We start from the raw sequence: 14,254 nt of genomic DNA, 5'->3' as shown, positions 1-14,254 counted from the left end.
ACTCTCTACAGTCATTGGCCTGGTTTCCACTGTAGGGTCTAGCAGCACTGGTCAGGTCTTACCCGCTATTGATATCAGTCAGTTTAGCATCACTGGGGGTTTCTGCCTCAATGATTTCCCAGCTCTGTCATGGTTTCACATAAATGAATAGTGCTGCTGTGTCTGAAATTGTAATCCTGATGGTTTTTCTAGATATCATAATCAAGATTATTAGTCACAATTAATCATCAGAAGTTATTTAACTTATTTTTTTGCGTCTTTTATCAACATCTTGTCTATTTCTAACTACAGCAGAAATTCTAAATGAAATGAAAAAAATTCAATATGCATATTCTGCATTTTTAATGGTGGAAACTGAAATTGTAATATATTTTTATTGATGATTAACTACTTTCAGTTTCATGTTATTATCATAATGAGTTGGCGCTGACCCTGGTAATTCTCCAATCTAATCTCTGGTATTGCAGGAAGACACTCCAGCATCAGTCCATTCAGTATTAATGGCACACTGCTTCACATTGGTTATGGATTTCTTCTTCTTCTTCCTTAAACCACTTCCAGTCTTACGCTGACTGCCCTTCACCTGCCACAATGACACTAATTGAGAATCGATAGGTCAATGAAATCTTTGCTGCCCTTGAAGGAATTGGCCTTGCACAAGATAACACACAAACAGAAGCATTATTAAGCAATTAGACGCTCCTGTTATATCACACCGTATTCCTGTAATGTGTGGGATTCACCAGTACTTACTCAGAGGAATTCTGTTTTACAGTTGCCACCCATTCCTAGAAACAACAGTCAGTAGAGAAGACTTCACCTTCGTTTCAGTTCATGTGGTTTTCAGGGTTAAGCCTTGATGTTAAGGTGGTCTAGTGCTTAGTAAGTTTTGTAACTCAAAGTTCACAGTTGCCCTCAACTGCTGATCATTTGATTACATCAAAGATGTATGAAATGGAAAGACTTACATTTCTGCTGAGGTTAGATAGGGAAGTTTTTGAGAGAAAATGGAAAAACTTATTTTTATACCCACCACCCTTTTTGATAAAAAAAACAAAAAAACAAAAACATTATCATTATTTCTTTTTTATTATATTATTTATTTATCTACTATTTAGCTGTTTACTTATCTACTATTTTCCCACTCTTTTGTACATGGACCTGTGGAATTCAAATTTAAAACAAAAGTCACATAAAATGTAATTAATTGCTGTATTTTTATTAAAGGCTTTATTGCTTATTACTTTATATTTTCTGTTTCTACTTGCAGGGTGCTAGAGAAGAAAGTCTGCATTTGCTGCGGAGATTCTACAAGGTATCTAGTAACACACACACACACACATACCACTTACCACTTTAAACAACTTAGTCAGACAGACAAGACAGGAGAGCAGCTACAGTGAGGCGGAGAAATACGGAGTGAAACGGATGATTTAGGGCGAACAAACAGAAAAACAAAGACGCAGACAGGCAAACAGCCAATCTGATCCTTAAGTAACTCAGACAAGTTCTATCACAGAGCGCTGTCATAACAAAGGTGGAATTATGCCCTATCTGGTTTAGCATCACTGTCTGTTTTGACAGGCATCCAAACCTTGTAATTAATAGCTAAACCACTGTCATGCCCAGGAAATAACATTTGTGTGTGTGTGTGCTTAAGTGAACCAGAAATAGGGGTTCTCATTCCGCCGGTGTGTTTACTCGGACCTCACTATGAAGCAAGTGCAGGAATGTGTTAGTGTGTGTGTGTGTGTGTGTGTGCGAGTCTGAGTGTCCGCTGATTATAATAGGAGCCGTTTCCTTGAAACCTTTGACAGCTGGACTGAGAAAATTTCCCAGTGATGCCTAGTTATGTTTCCTCATACACACACACACACACACACATTTGTACTATGCCCTGTGAACAAGGGTTATCAGTCTGATAAGGACACATTGAGGTCATTGATGTCGCCAAATGCTTTCACTTTCCCTTTGAGTAACATGGAGTGTTTTAGCCGGGACATGATGATGGCATTGGAATGGTTTGATGGGCATTATTAACTAAACTCTAGCCAGTGTGGTGAGATAGTCAACTGTGCATGTCTAACCGACTTTACTGCTCGTCTTATATGTCCATCCAGACGTGCATATCCTGTTTAGTTCCACAACGTCATTTTGTTGATCTTACATCATGTTGGAATTTCTCCTCAACATTTGGGATCAGGGCTTAAAGGAATAGTTCACCCAAAAATGAAAATTGTCATCAAACTGTCATCATCTACTCACCCTCATGCCAAATGAAACACAGGTGAAATTTGTTAGTCCATATAATTTGTTGGTCCCCGGGCGCTGTAAGCTGCCCACCGCTCCTGGCCTGTCCCGTGGAGGAAGGACGAGCCAGGATGGGAGAACGCGGAGGACAAATTACACGGCGCCATTCTGAAGCGTGTGTGTGTGCCGCCAAATTTTTTTTCAGCGCCCTTTTCTCATTAAAAGTAATGGGAAGCGGCCGCAAGGCGCACAAAAGGCAGCCGCTCCCGAAAAGTGCTGCAGCGGCGTTTTTTTCGTCAGAGCGGAGCGCTTTCAAAAGTTGAGAAATGTTCAACTTTTCAGAAAAGCGCCGGGTGACGTGAACCGCTTTTTCCCAGCTGACCAATCGCGATGACAGAGACGCTGGCCGTTTCCCATAGCAACAACAAATATGGAGAAAGTGAAGGTGCCGGTGGAGAAATTGGACGTTGTAATAAGTGAATTTTAAGCCTTTGCTTGTTGCACAACAGTTCTGTCTGCTAGAAGTGCTAACCAGCTGGTTAGTGAGCTAGCAGCTGCTCAGCTAACGTCAGGTGACGTTGCCGTGATCCGCTTCTTATTTCTCCTCACAAAAAGCGCTCCAGGCAGCGCTTTTTCCACATCAAAAAACGCTGTGTGAACACAGAAATGATAATTTTACAGACGTTACAAGTAGCACTGTTGCCATCTTTCTTCGTGAAATGAAGCCACGCTTTGGACCGTTTCTTCCTCTCCGCCATGACTCCTTGTTGCAAGTTTCCAGCAGAGTTTGACGTCATGACGCATGAGTTTTTGCAATGTGCATGCGCAACTGTCAGAAAAACATGCCGGCATCGATAAAAGGATTTGAGAACCTCAGAGGCATACGATTCCGATGGATCAGACAATTTGGAACCGGTTCTCAACTGGAACCGGTTCTCGATTCCCATCCCTACACAGGGAGGTTGCCAGCACAACTTCGTAGCAGCCTTCTTCAAAACAACTGAAGTCAATGGGGACCTGTTCTTTAGAGTTGCAAAACAAAAACAGCCAAACAATCACACTGTGAATAGAAAGACCTATACACCATTATTTGTTGCAAATCAGTCAGCTGTAGTTAAGATTTGCACTAAATTATGGTGTAAATATAGGTATTTTTGGAACTCTGAAGAACTGGTCCCCACTGACTTCAGTTGTTTTGGAGAAGGCTGCTATGGAGTTGTGCTGGCAACCTCCCTGTGTGTTATATGGACAAACTTCACCTGTGTTTCAACTGGCATGAGGGTGAGTAGATGATGACAGAATTTTCATTTTTGGGCGAACTATTCCTTTAAGGCACATTTCCAACAGAGCCGCTCAGTGGCCCACAGTAGAAGAATGTGAAGAAGGTGTCAACAGGCATCTTAAGCTTTGAAACAGTTGAGATGTGGGTTGTGCAAAAGGGGATGAAACTCCTAATCCTAAATCCTAATCACACACAGTGTTTTGTCCCGTGGATGCTTTGTCATTCTTGAATCAGGTGATTTTGAGGCTTGCCGTTTCACTCCAGCTGAATCTGCTCTCTTCTTCGCCCCACTGTATCTGATCTTTAATTGGCTCTTCATTTTGTGATGTCATCACAGGGCGAGGAGATCTTTCTGGACATGTTTGAAGATGAATACAGGAGCATGACGGTTAGTTGGCCTTCATTTGACATTATGTTTGTGGGTTTGTTTTCCCTATAAAAAAAGAGTATGATCTATTTGAATGTGTGTGTGTGGGTGGGTGTGTACTTGCTTGTCTGTGCTCATGCACATGTACGAGTGTGTTCATCTTTGTGTGTTTTTATGTCTTTGTACATGTCTGTGTGCCCATCTGTATGCAGGTGCCTGTAAGTGTATCTGTTAACGTGCATTTTTGTGTGTGTGTGTGTGTGTTGCAGAGTAAGCCGCTGAACGTGGAATACCTAATGATGGATGCCTCAGTACTGCTGCCGCCTACCGGCACCCCACTGACTGGCATCGACTTCGTCAAGAGGCTGCCCTGCGGAGACGTGGAGAAGACACGCAGGGTGGGTACACACACACACACACACACACACACACACACATAAAACACACTTCAAGTCAAGCATACTTTGATTTCTGCCCTATCACACCTGGCACTTGAGTCCGGAAACCGCAGCACTCAAATGCAACAGATTGTTGAATTACAGTTAAATTAATTAATTAATTAATTACAGTTTTACCCATTCCATTTAGTGAAAAGTATGGATGAGGATTAGGGCCACATGTGGAAAATGTATTTGAGTTCTGAGTTTAAAGTCAAAATTCTGAGAATAAAGTCAGCATTCAGAGGAAAAAAGTCAGAATTCTGAGAATAAAGTCAGGATTCTGAGGAAAAAAGTCAGAATTCTAAGAATAAAGTCAGGATTCTGAGGAAAAAAGTCAGAATTCTGAGAATAAAGTCAGCATTCAGAGGAAAAAAGTCTGAATTCTGAGAATAAAGTCAGGATTCTGAGGAAAAAAGTCAGAATTCTGAGAAAAAAGTCAGAATTCTGAGATTAAAGTCAGAATTCTGAGAAAAAAGACAGAATTCTGAGGTTAATTAATTAATTACAGTTTTACCCATTCCATTTAGTGAAAAGTATGGAAGAGGGCCACATGTGAGTGGTCCTCTTCCGCAGAAAAGGACTCAGATCAATCAGTTTAATTTTCCGAGTCAGTTTGCTTTTCAGGCGTTGTGACACCTGAAATCAACCATGCTGAATATGCCTGGCTTGTTAATCCTTTATCACTGTATGTAAACACAGTACCTCAGCATGACAGTTACATCTGCTTTGGCGTGTCGTGCGCATGCATTCTTATTCATGACAAATACTTGACATTTTCAAACGCGCGTGAAATTACAGTGAAAAATGCTCTTCACTTCAAGTGCTCTTTCTCGCATTAAGCCTTGTTTTGGTTTGGTGCGCTGCCAAAATCTACAGACTGGCTTCCAACACGGCACTCCCAAAAAAAAAACATCAATGCCCTGATGAAAGCCTGTACGCCGAAATGCAGCATCCATCCCGTGTCTTTTCATGGGTTGGAGCCGTCGAATACAGTTTCAGAGAGCCAGGTTTCATACAAATATGGTGAAATAAACAAAACAGGCTGGGCCTTGAGGATAAACGGTGTGCGTTCTCTCTCTGCCTGTGTGTGCGTGCGTGTGTGTGTGTGTGTGTGTGTGTGTGTGTGTGTGTGTGTCATCTCCCCTCTCCATGCAGGCGATCCGCGTGTTCTTCATGTTGCGGTCGTTATCGCTCCAGCTGCAGGGGGAACCTGAGACCCAGCTCCCTCTGACCAGACCCGAAGACCTTATCAAGACAGACGACGTCCTAGACCTCAGTAAGACACACACACACACACACACACACACACACGCACTGATGCACACTGTACACACATACGCGCGCATATGCAAACATTCACACCTACGCAGACGCACACACAGACACAGTCGCAGACGTCTATGCAGAGTGCTTCCCACACGCTCAGATAACGTGAATACTGTTCTCTTACTGTAGTCAGGTGCTGAGGTGATGTTATAGAAACTTGCACGTGGTTAGCTGTACCGTGGATATTACACACGCCACGGCATGGAAACGTGAGCAGGAGAGATTTTACACACACACACACACACATACAGTGCACGAACTTTGCACATCCTCACTTGCGTGCGCCTTACACCTGTGTGTATGCACGCAACTCTTCTCCCTTCATTTGCATGTGAAGCATTGTTCTCAAAACTGCGACTTGGCTTACACCTACTGTAAATATGATAAGTGCTGTTCTATGCGCTTGTCACTTCACAGCACTCCACTTCTCAATGATTAGGCTGCAACTGGAGCATGTACCAAAACTGACTGAAAATGAGATGAAATGTTGAATTGTGTGAGTTTCGTTTACGAAAGCTGTCCGCACTCCTATATGCATTCCAGGTTCTCAGAGTATAAATGTGTCATTGAATCATGAAAAAAACTTTTACACATTCAAGCACCGGATGGAGGTCTTGTGACCGAAACATACAGTGAAGTAGCAAGAACACCAGCGTGCTCGAATGAGTTCTTTTATTGTTTTTTTTAGATATGTATGTGTTTACAATGTTTCTGATCAGTTTAACTGCAGTACAACAGTACAATAAATGTAGAGGAAGAGAGTATAGAAGCATTGACTTACTGAGTTCTACAGTACATATTGATATATGTTACAGGATCAACAGAAACTCCCATACTGTACAGTGTAAAAGGACAGTGCAAGACATACTATGGACAGTAGACAATGCATACCCAGAGTTCCCACTGGTCATGCAGTTCCTGGAATAAAATGGAATATTAAGGATGTATTCCAGACAGGGAAAGTCAGGGAATCTGGAGAAGTCATGGAATAGCAAGGAATTCAGCGGGAATTCATTTTCGCCACAGCAAGGCCAACTGTAGTTGAACTGTAGTGGAATCAAATTTCTAGGTAATGCGAGCACTCCTTAGGGAAAGTCATGGGAAAGTCATGGAATTTTACCCTGCATATCATACAAACTTCTATAGCTGCGTGTGGCAACCATAATGTATACTGTATATAAAGCGTGTGGGAAACGACTCTTAGTCGGCAGGCGAGTTAGTCTGCTCAACCAGTCGTCACTTGGAAGTCCTTGGAAGTCCAGTAAAATAAAGTTGAAGTGGCCGGTTAGTGTTGGGACTTGCCACCCACTGTGATCTGTCGACAGAACAAAGTTTCCAGATGTTAACATTGTGGCTCATCACAAATGTGACTAATAATGCTGCTGTATTGTGCTCCTCTACATGCCAGAATAATGGAGACTACTTCAGTGTTAAAGTCACTTAGTCATCTTCACCAGAATTTAACTGAGTCATGTTTAAAGTAGAAATTTGTCTGGCTTATTCACTGTGGATAAGGATAAACATGCGGCAACACTGAGAGTTTTGAGGAAAATGCTTTGGCTTTGCGAAGGCTTGGCTGTAGTGCGCCGTAGTCCTGAAGGTGAACAGGAGCAAAGCATCTTGATTGATTGACTGAAATTTAATTTCCTCATGTTGACATGAAGGTACACGGTAGTTACACCCTCCTGGGCTGAAGCTAGAGGCTTTAAATTCCTGACAACAGACGACATAAATCGGATCGTTCATTACTTGCTACCTGAATGACTTGTTTCCTGAAGCCTTGCGGGACAGGCAGTCGCACTTAGGGCAATGTCTCAAGGAGCTCCTTATTGTCCTGTGCGCTGAATTTTGCCTATTGTTTCGTAGCTGTTTGCGTAGCTGTCATTGTCCCTTGCACTTACTAGGATGCTTGGATTATTATTAAAATAGTATTGTTCCGGTCCATTGTAGATCTGGATAAAAGCTTGAGATAAAGGCGGCAATTACTAACTGATGCCGGTACAGCTTTTACTCACAGGTTGTGAGTAAAAGCTTACAGACATCAGATGATTCAGGGCTAATTGTGGGCTTTGGCAATAGAAATATCAGTTGTAAAAACTTAAAGAAAACCAAATGGCACAAAGCAGGATGCCGTAGAGCGCCAGGAACAGTCATAACAACATGCCGAGACCTGCTGCCCAGCCTTTGGCAATGTCATCTTCCAGTTATCGGCAGACCTCAAGGAACTTCCACAAAATGTCTAATGGCTTCAAGCAAATTTCATCCTGACCATTTTGGATTGCTTACAAGGAAGTGAGCGATATATCTAGGAAAAAAAAAATAGTAATCCTCTGTTTTTCGTGGAACTGGGAAGGAAATACAATACAAACATTTTTTTGTACAGCTGTCATACACTTTTAGTCGGTATAATTTCATGTATGACGCCAGATCCGGGCAACCACCCTGGAGAGAAGGAACAAGCAGCGACACTCCTCTGCTTAGTCTCTTGCTCTCTAGAAGTAAGGTAACCAATCTGAGTCGTTATTTTAGCTTTTTGTATGTCCAGGGAAAGTTGACTCAGCATTCATGCACTTTTTGGCCAGCGCCCCGCTTCACATTCACATCTGGTAATTTCCCAGTGCAACCACAGTCTTGGGGTGAGAGTGTTTCTTCTTGCCTTTTTCCCCGCTCCAGACTTCCCCAGCTTTTTGGGAGATTAGAATCGGCAACCTTTCAGTCCCAAACTCGCTTCTCTAACCTACCGGCTACTATCACCCCCAACCCCACTCTTAAGGATCCAGAGTAATGATTTGAACTCAGGGAAAAGTTCAATGTTGATTTCTAACACAATGAGCATCACTGTGCCATCCGCTGCAGACCAGCATGTCTATCTTTGCGGAACAAATATCCAATGTGAGAACTTCGGCACCCAGCAACGATGGAGGCACGCAGGTTTTGGCTAGCTTTAACAAGTAGCTGGCCGCCTATTGAACACCTGATTAACTACGCATACTGTCGACCAATCAGAGCATTCATTAAAACCTGGGTGTAGGTGATATCATTATACCAGGAAGGAGATTGGAATTCTAACTCTGTTTGATTCTGTTGACAGATCCTTTGTTCAATTATACCATATACAATTCTCAATGCACTGGACCTTTAAACTATGGGGTCCCAAAATGGTTTGTCACTGTAGTCCTGGTGAGTCTTCATGTGAAAGGATAAGGATGTTTTATATGAGAATGCGTCCCAAAGTGAGAGGCTGAATTTCTCCTACGGATCTCTGGCTGAAACGGTTTCAGAACCCCCACATGACTCTGCAGTTCAGAGCCTGTATGACTGTGTCTGTGTCAACGTTAGATTTTACTGTCGAGAGCAGCTGGGAGATCCCACCTCTCTTTTCTGAAATCAATTCAATCCATCAGTTGCCTACATGAAGTTCTCTGAAAAGGAACTTCTGCGTGGGCCGGAGGAGAGCAAAGTTCACCGTAAACTCCCCTGGATAGTTCACATGGTAGTTGACTCCACAGCCAAGGCAAACACAATCGCCTTATCACCTCTATCTCTTTCTTTTCCTCTTTCACACTCTCTCCCCTGCGTATTCTCTTTTCCTCTTTCCACCTTTCACCATCTGTCTTCTTCTTTCTTTCTCTTTTTATACCGATCGATTGCCAGACGGTTGAGATCAAAAGTGAAGGTGTTGAAAACGGCACACTTTCTGTTAGAAGTGAGAAGAATCTGCAGTGTAGAATTGTATGATTTCAGTTATCTATACACCTTTCTGATTTAAGACTTTTAAAATGGCGTTAAAGGTTACCTTTAAAAACACTTCCTAGAATTATAAGCAGAGAGTGTATTTCATTGTAAATTCCGCGGGGTTGTTTACCTCAGTGATTGCTGTACTATCTGTGGTAAATTTAGGCGATGGCAGCCCTTCACAGCTATCTCACCATCTGTGATGACTTATCACTTTCGGTACTTTTTAGCACCTGAAAACATGTTCAGCAATTGAGACGGTTACTGTTTATCAAATATCATCATCTGTCATCTGTGTGTTTTAACCCTGCCGGTATATAGTTGAATAAGCTCTCTTCCTTTGCCAGGTTCTTCTATTGTCTGTAATTCTTCGTTTTTTAAAAGAAGATTGACTAAGAATGCACCCCTAATTGTAGTAATTGCGTGGGGGAGGTGGGAGGGTTTTTTTCCTCGTGGGTTGGGGGATTCAAACCGGCAGCCTTCCAGCCGCAAAGCTCCTCTCCCTGACCATTAGATGCGCCTCCGCCCCCGTGTCACCACATCCTCTGGTTTGTTTACCGAGCGAGTCCCAGGCCACGTCAAGGAAAACAAAGGTAGTCATCTGTTAGTGTGAACCGCCCGTGTGTCGCAAACAGAATTTCTGTCACTGAGCATTTGGCAGTCTGCAGAGTAGAGTAGCCCGGCGGTCAGAGAGACAGTCCCGGGACTGAAAGGTCACATGATCGATCCCAAGGTGTCCGTCCTGGTTGAAGTGAGTTAAAAATATAAAGAGTGTGTAAAGTTTGCTGTGGAACTTAGCAGGTGGTTTGGCGTGGTTGTCGTGGTAAATCTACCAGTACATAAATATAGCCTGATCATCCCTCACTAAGTAAAACCCCACCTACGCGTGGGTGGACATGACCTCTTCATCTGAGGGTTTGTCTCTTTCATCCTTGGCACTTGAATGTATGAGTGTTAAAAGAAGGAGTCACTGTTGCAGAATCTGAAGACACTTGAGTTCATTGCATATATTTAATGACCCTGCCCAAGTGTGATCAGACAAGTTCTCTGTCTCTGAAGGGCTTGCCTGTCCTCATGTCAGTACGCTGAAATATGACACTTGACACTATTGATTTGTGTGGTTTTTTTTGTTTTTTTTTATGCCAGTGAATACAGTCGCTCCATTGTCTAACTTCATTAATCTTGTGACCAGGCAAGTCAACTTGGAACACTTTCTTATTTATAGTAAGAGCTTGGGGGAGTAGTTGCAGGGTGAGGCAGTGTAAAAACTGGAACTGAAAAGCTGGCGCTTAGCAGCTGCACCTTGAGCACCTTACTCAAGGGCACTTTGGAGGGAGGACAGAGCTTCTTGGTCCCTTTCCCCATCCAGATATTTCCAGCCGGACCCAGGGTTTGAACCAGTGACCGGACCACCAGTCGCTCTCCTGCTTCTCTAACATTCTCCTACTTGAGCTGGGTTTTCATTCAAGTTAGAAAAGCTCAATAGAAACAGCAAATTTATATAAAATGTCTTCAGTTTCACATAAAAGGTTTTTACGCATTCTTGAGCCAGAAAAGTTTTCTTGATGAAGAAATGATGCAATAAATAGCAATGGGAAGACATTTGGCGAATGATTAATGACGTAGGCTTGGCAAGGTCGGCCCCGATACATGGTGGTGGTAATAATAATTTAGGTCTGGGATTCTCAAAGCCTGTGTTGAGGGTCACACAAGAAAATGAAGACTTGTATTTTGAGTTGTGATGTTTTAGGATTGAGTTATGACATGGGATTAGTTATCCATGCCATCTAATCAAACCTTCAAACATGGGTCTGAAAGTATGAATCATGACCTGAAATGACTCTTATCTTTAAATCTGGCAAAATAAATGTTATGATGACAGTTGACCATATGCGGCGCTGTGGGTGGGCCTAGGTGGGCCTGGGCCACCCAATCATGAGACTTAACACACGTAAAATTTCATCATGTAAACACTCATTCCGATCACTTTCTTTGGTTGGACTATCTCGCCTCTTTCTGCACATGCTCGCGCATTTGACGTAAGTAACATCAACTACGTTCTCTGTTTTTCCGGGAGAATTTGAATGGATGTGTTTGTTATTTACCCCGGGGCGTTCGGGCTTGATGTTGGCGGCGCAGCCCATTTTTATATCAAGTGCTGACTCCGCCTAACCGGGCCAGTTTCGGTGTACGGCGGTGAAAATTACAAATGGACCCAGTCAGTGCGGGGGCAAAACAAAACGTCTTTTTGATAAAACTGTTGCTTTATCAGAAAGAACAGCATTAAATCATCATGTTATGACAGGTGCGTTCAATTAAATGCCAATGGGTCGGCGCGGGCCAGACATTTGGCTCTCGCGGGCCGGACCTGGCCCGTGGGCCGCCTATTGGGGATCACTGCTTTAGATGGTCTGAAATGTCTGTGAATTGGTCTACCACAACCTTCTAGAAATATTGTATGTGTTGTCGTTCCCATATATATAAAGCAGCATCATGAATATATGGTCATTAGTTTGTGCATTAGAATATTGCTGAGTGCATGTCTTTATTTTCATTTTCAGACAGATTGAAATTTGGCCAAAATTTGACGATACCACAAAACAACAACTTGCCCAATACTAAATTCTTGAGAGGCTTCCCTTTTTTTCTGGTGGATTCTGGTGTTTTCTGAGGCAGCTCTGCTTTCAGGAAGGCTATTTATCTAATTTGCATTGTATTTTGTTTGAAGTTTGCTTGAAATTCGCTTGACAGTTGGACTGTAACACACCCACTGAAACCCAGTTCGTCTCTTCAGTTCGCCTGTTTAGGTGACTTACTTTAAAACTGATATAGTATTTGAAATCGTCATTGTTTTCATGATTCTAGAAGCCAGTAGAGTAGAGTCAATTCATTGTCTATCAAACGTCTCACGTTATTTTAAGCCTTTCTTGACCAGACAAGTTGACTGAGGTCCCTGCAGCGGCCTGGGGAAGTAGAAGTCGGAGGTGGGAGGGTTTTTCCCAGCTGGTCTGGGGATTCAAACCGACGAACTTCCCCCTCATGTCTCTGACCATTTGGCTACCACCGACCCTTCGCTACCAGAGTAAAATCAGAGGACTTAAAGCTCGTCATCTGTCACATCGGGTCACAGCCCACTCATGTGTAGGCGGGCTAAGTTTCTGTGTCTAAGGGTTTGCCCGCCTGGCTGCAGGTACTTTTCAATACTTTACTGCTTCAATGAGTAAAGTCAAGCTTAATATTAGTTAAAGAGGATCTCCCCATTACCAAAAGGTCACAGGTTTGATCCACTCCACACATCTGCCACTGTGTGTTCATCAACAGCTATGTGTTCTTGAGAAATACACTGAACCTGTTCCTGCTTTCCCATTCCAAGTTGCTCTGAATAGGAGCATTGGTTGAAGGCAAACACACATTTTTTGGATCATAATTAGATATCATCCAAACCACCTTCGGAGGTGGCCAGAAACACTTTGGACCACATTAAAGTATAAGGCTGGTTTTTTTTAATGCATTTCATACCATCAACAAATCCTATGAAAATAACAAAATCAACAATGCGTTTGCTCTACTCCCATTACTTTCTGACTTCCCACGTTTCCTTTTTAGCCTTCAATCTGGAAGTCATTGGCTCCAATTGTAAGCTAAAAACCTTTAAATGCAGCTCACAAAGACATAGTTTAATTTTAAAAATCGTTAACTGTTACCATGAAGAAGAAGTCAGGCTATTGTAGTTATTACCAAATCAAATTCAAATGGGAACAAATTCTTCATTACGCCGGGGACTATTTTCGGTGCTACGAAACTACTTTCCTGAGAAGGCAAACGTGTTTACAGCTGGCTTATTAAGTTGTTTGAGGAAAAAGTCGGCTGGCCCGGTGTATCGTGATGATGAAATATGCTGCAGAGCAACGGCATGGATCTCTGACGTGTTTTTAATAGTTTTTTAATACAAAGGAGTTCTATGGCTGCTGGGACATGAGGCTTTATTGGGCATCTGCTACATGGACGAGACTGGTTAGCAAAACAAATTCATTGCTGATTTTGTTATTTTCATAGGATTTGTTGACGGTAAGAAATGCATTAAAAAACACCAGCCTTATCCTTTAACAACAAAGTGTATATGCATTGTATCTCCAATCTACATAAGGGAGCTATGTAAAATGGAAATAAACTTTCAGGCACAGAGCCAACCAGGATTCACACGCAAAACAAACAGGCAGCAGTAGTAATATACTGGTCAAAAATGGATTATCAGGATACTCGTGGTTGGGAAACAAGCAAGACAAGGTATTGACTGTTAATTTTAAAGGACATAAATATTACAAGATGGAGGAACATGTGTGACAGTCCACGTTTTTGTGAGAAATTGGATTTCAAAATTAGCTGGGGCGGGGTCTGTTTGCCGTAAGTACTTTTGTGTTTTGATCTTTAAACCAGTCATTGTCTGTGATATTTGAAGGCAGTGGGTCGACTCAGGTCATTGTCAGTTCGACATGTCTTGCTTACCTATAGCAGTGGGTGTTGTGGTGAACTGAAGTAAAGATAGAGAGATTCGTGTGTATCATTTCTTTATCTTCTACTAGACATGTGGGAGAGGAGTGTCTATTGTGTGTCAATTTGATTGTGTGTATGTATGTGTGTGTGTGTGTGTGTGTGTGTGTATGCACACGTTGGCCTGGCTGTCTCCCTGTCAGACTGACTGCGTGTGTATCTGCATCTTGGAGTCTATATGACTCATTCACTCAATCATTCTCTCTCCATGTGTCTTTCTGTCCATGTCTTACTGGCCATTTCTGTCTATGACTGACTGCCTGTCGATCTGAATCTCCCTCTCTGATAGACTCTTGGTGTGTG

The 14,254-nt window shown here is 42.5% G+C and overlaps 1 protein-coding gene across 2 annotated transcripts in view; it reads left to right on the top strand.

The window, feature by feature from the left end:
- Window positions 1-14,254, top strand: part of clec16a (C-type lectin domain containing 16A) — a 57,803-nt gene that overhangs the window by 26,248 nt on the left and 17,301 nt on the right. For both annotated transcript variants that reach the window (XM_078284703.1, XM_078284704.1), the window contains 4 exons: window positions 1,271-1,315; window positions 3,870-3,920; window positions 4,169-4,297; window positions 5,495-5,615. In XM_078284703.1, coding sequence (XP_078140829.1) covers window positions 1,271-1,315; window positions 3,870-3,920; window positions 4,169-4,297; window positions 5,495-5,615 — 346 coding nt within the window. The remainder of the gene's footprint in view (window positions 1-1,270; window positions 1,316-3,869; window positions 3,921-4,168; window positions 4,298-5,494; window positions 5,616-14,254) is intronic.

This window comes from Centroberyx gerrardi, chromosome 7 (assembly GCF_048128805.1).
Source record: "Centroberyx gerrardi isolate f3 chromosome 7, fCenGer3.hap1.cur.20231027, whole genome shotgun sequence".
Taxonomy (NCBI): domain Eukaryota; kingdom Metazoa; phylum Chordata; class Actinopteri; order Beryciformes; family Berycidae; genus Centroberyx; species Centroberyx gerrardi.
Note: the sequence above shows the minus strand (reverse complement) of the source record. Positions and strands in the feature narration are given on the sequence as shown.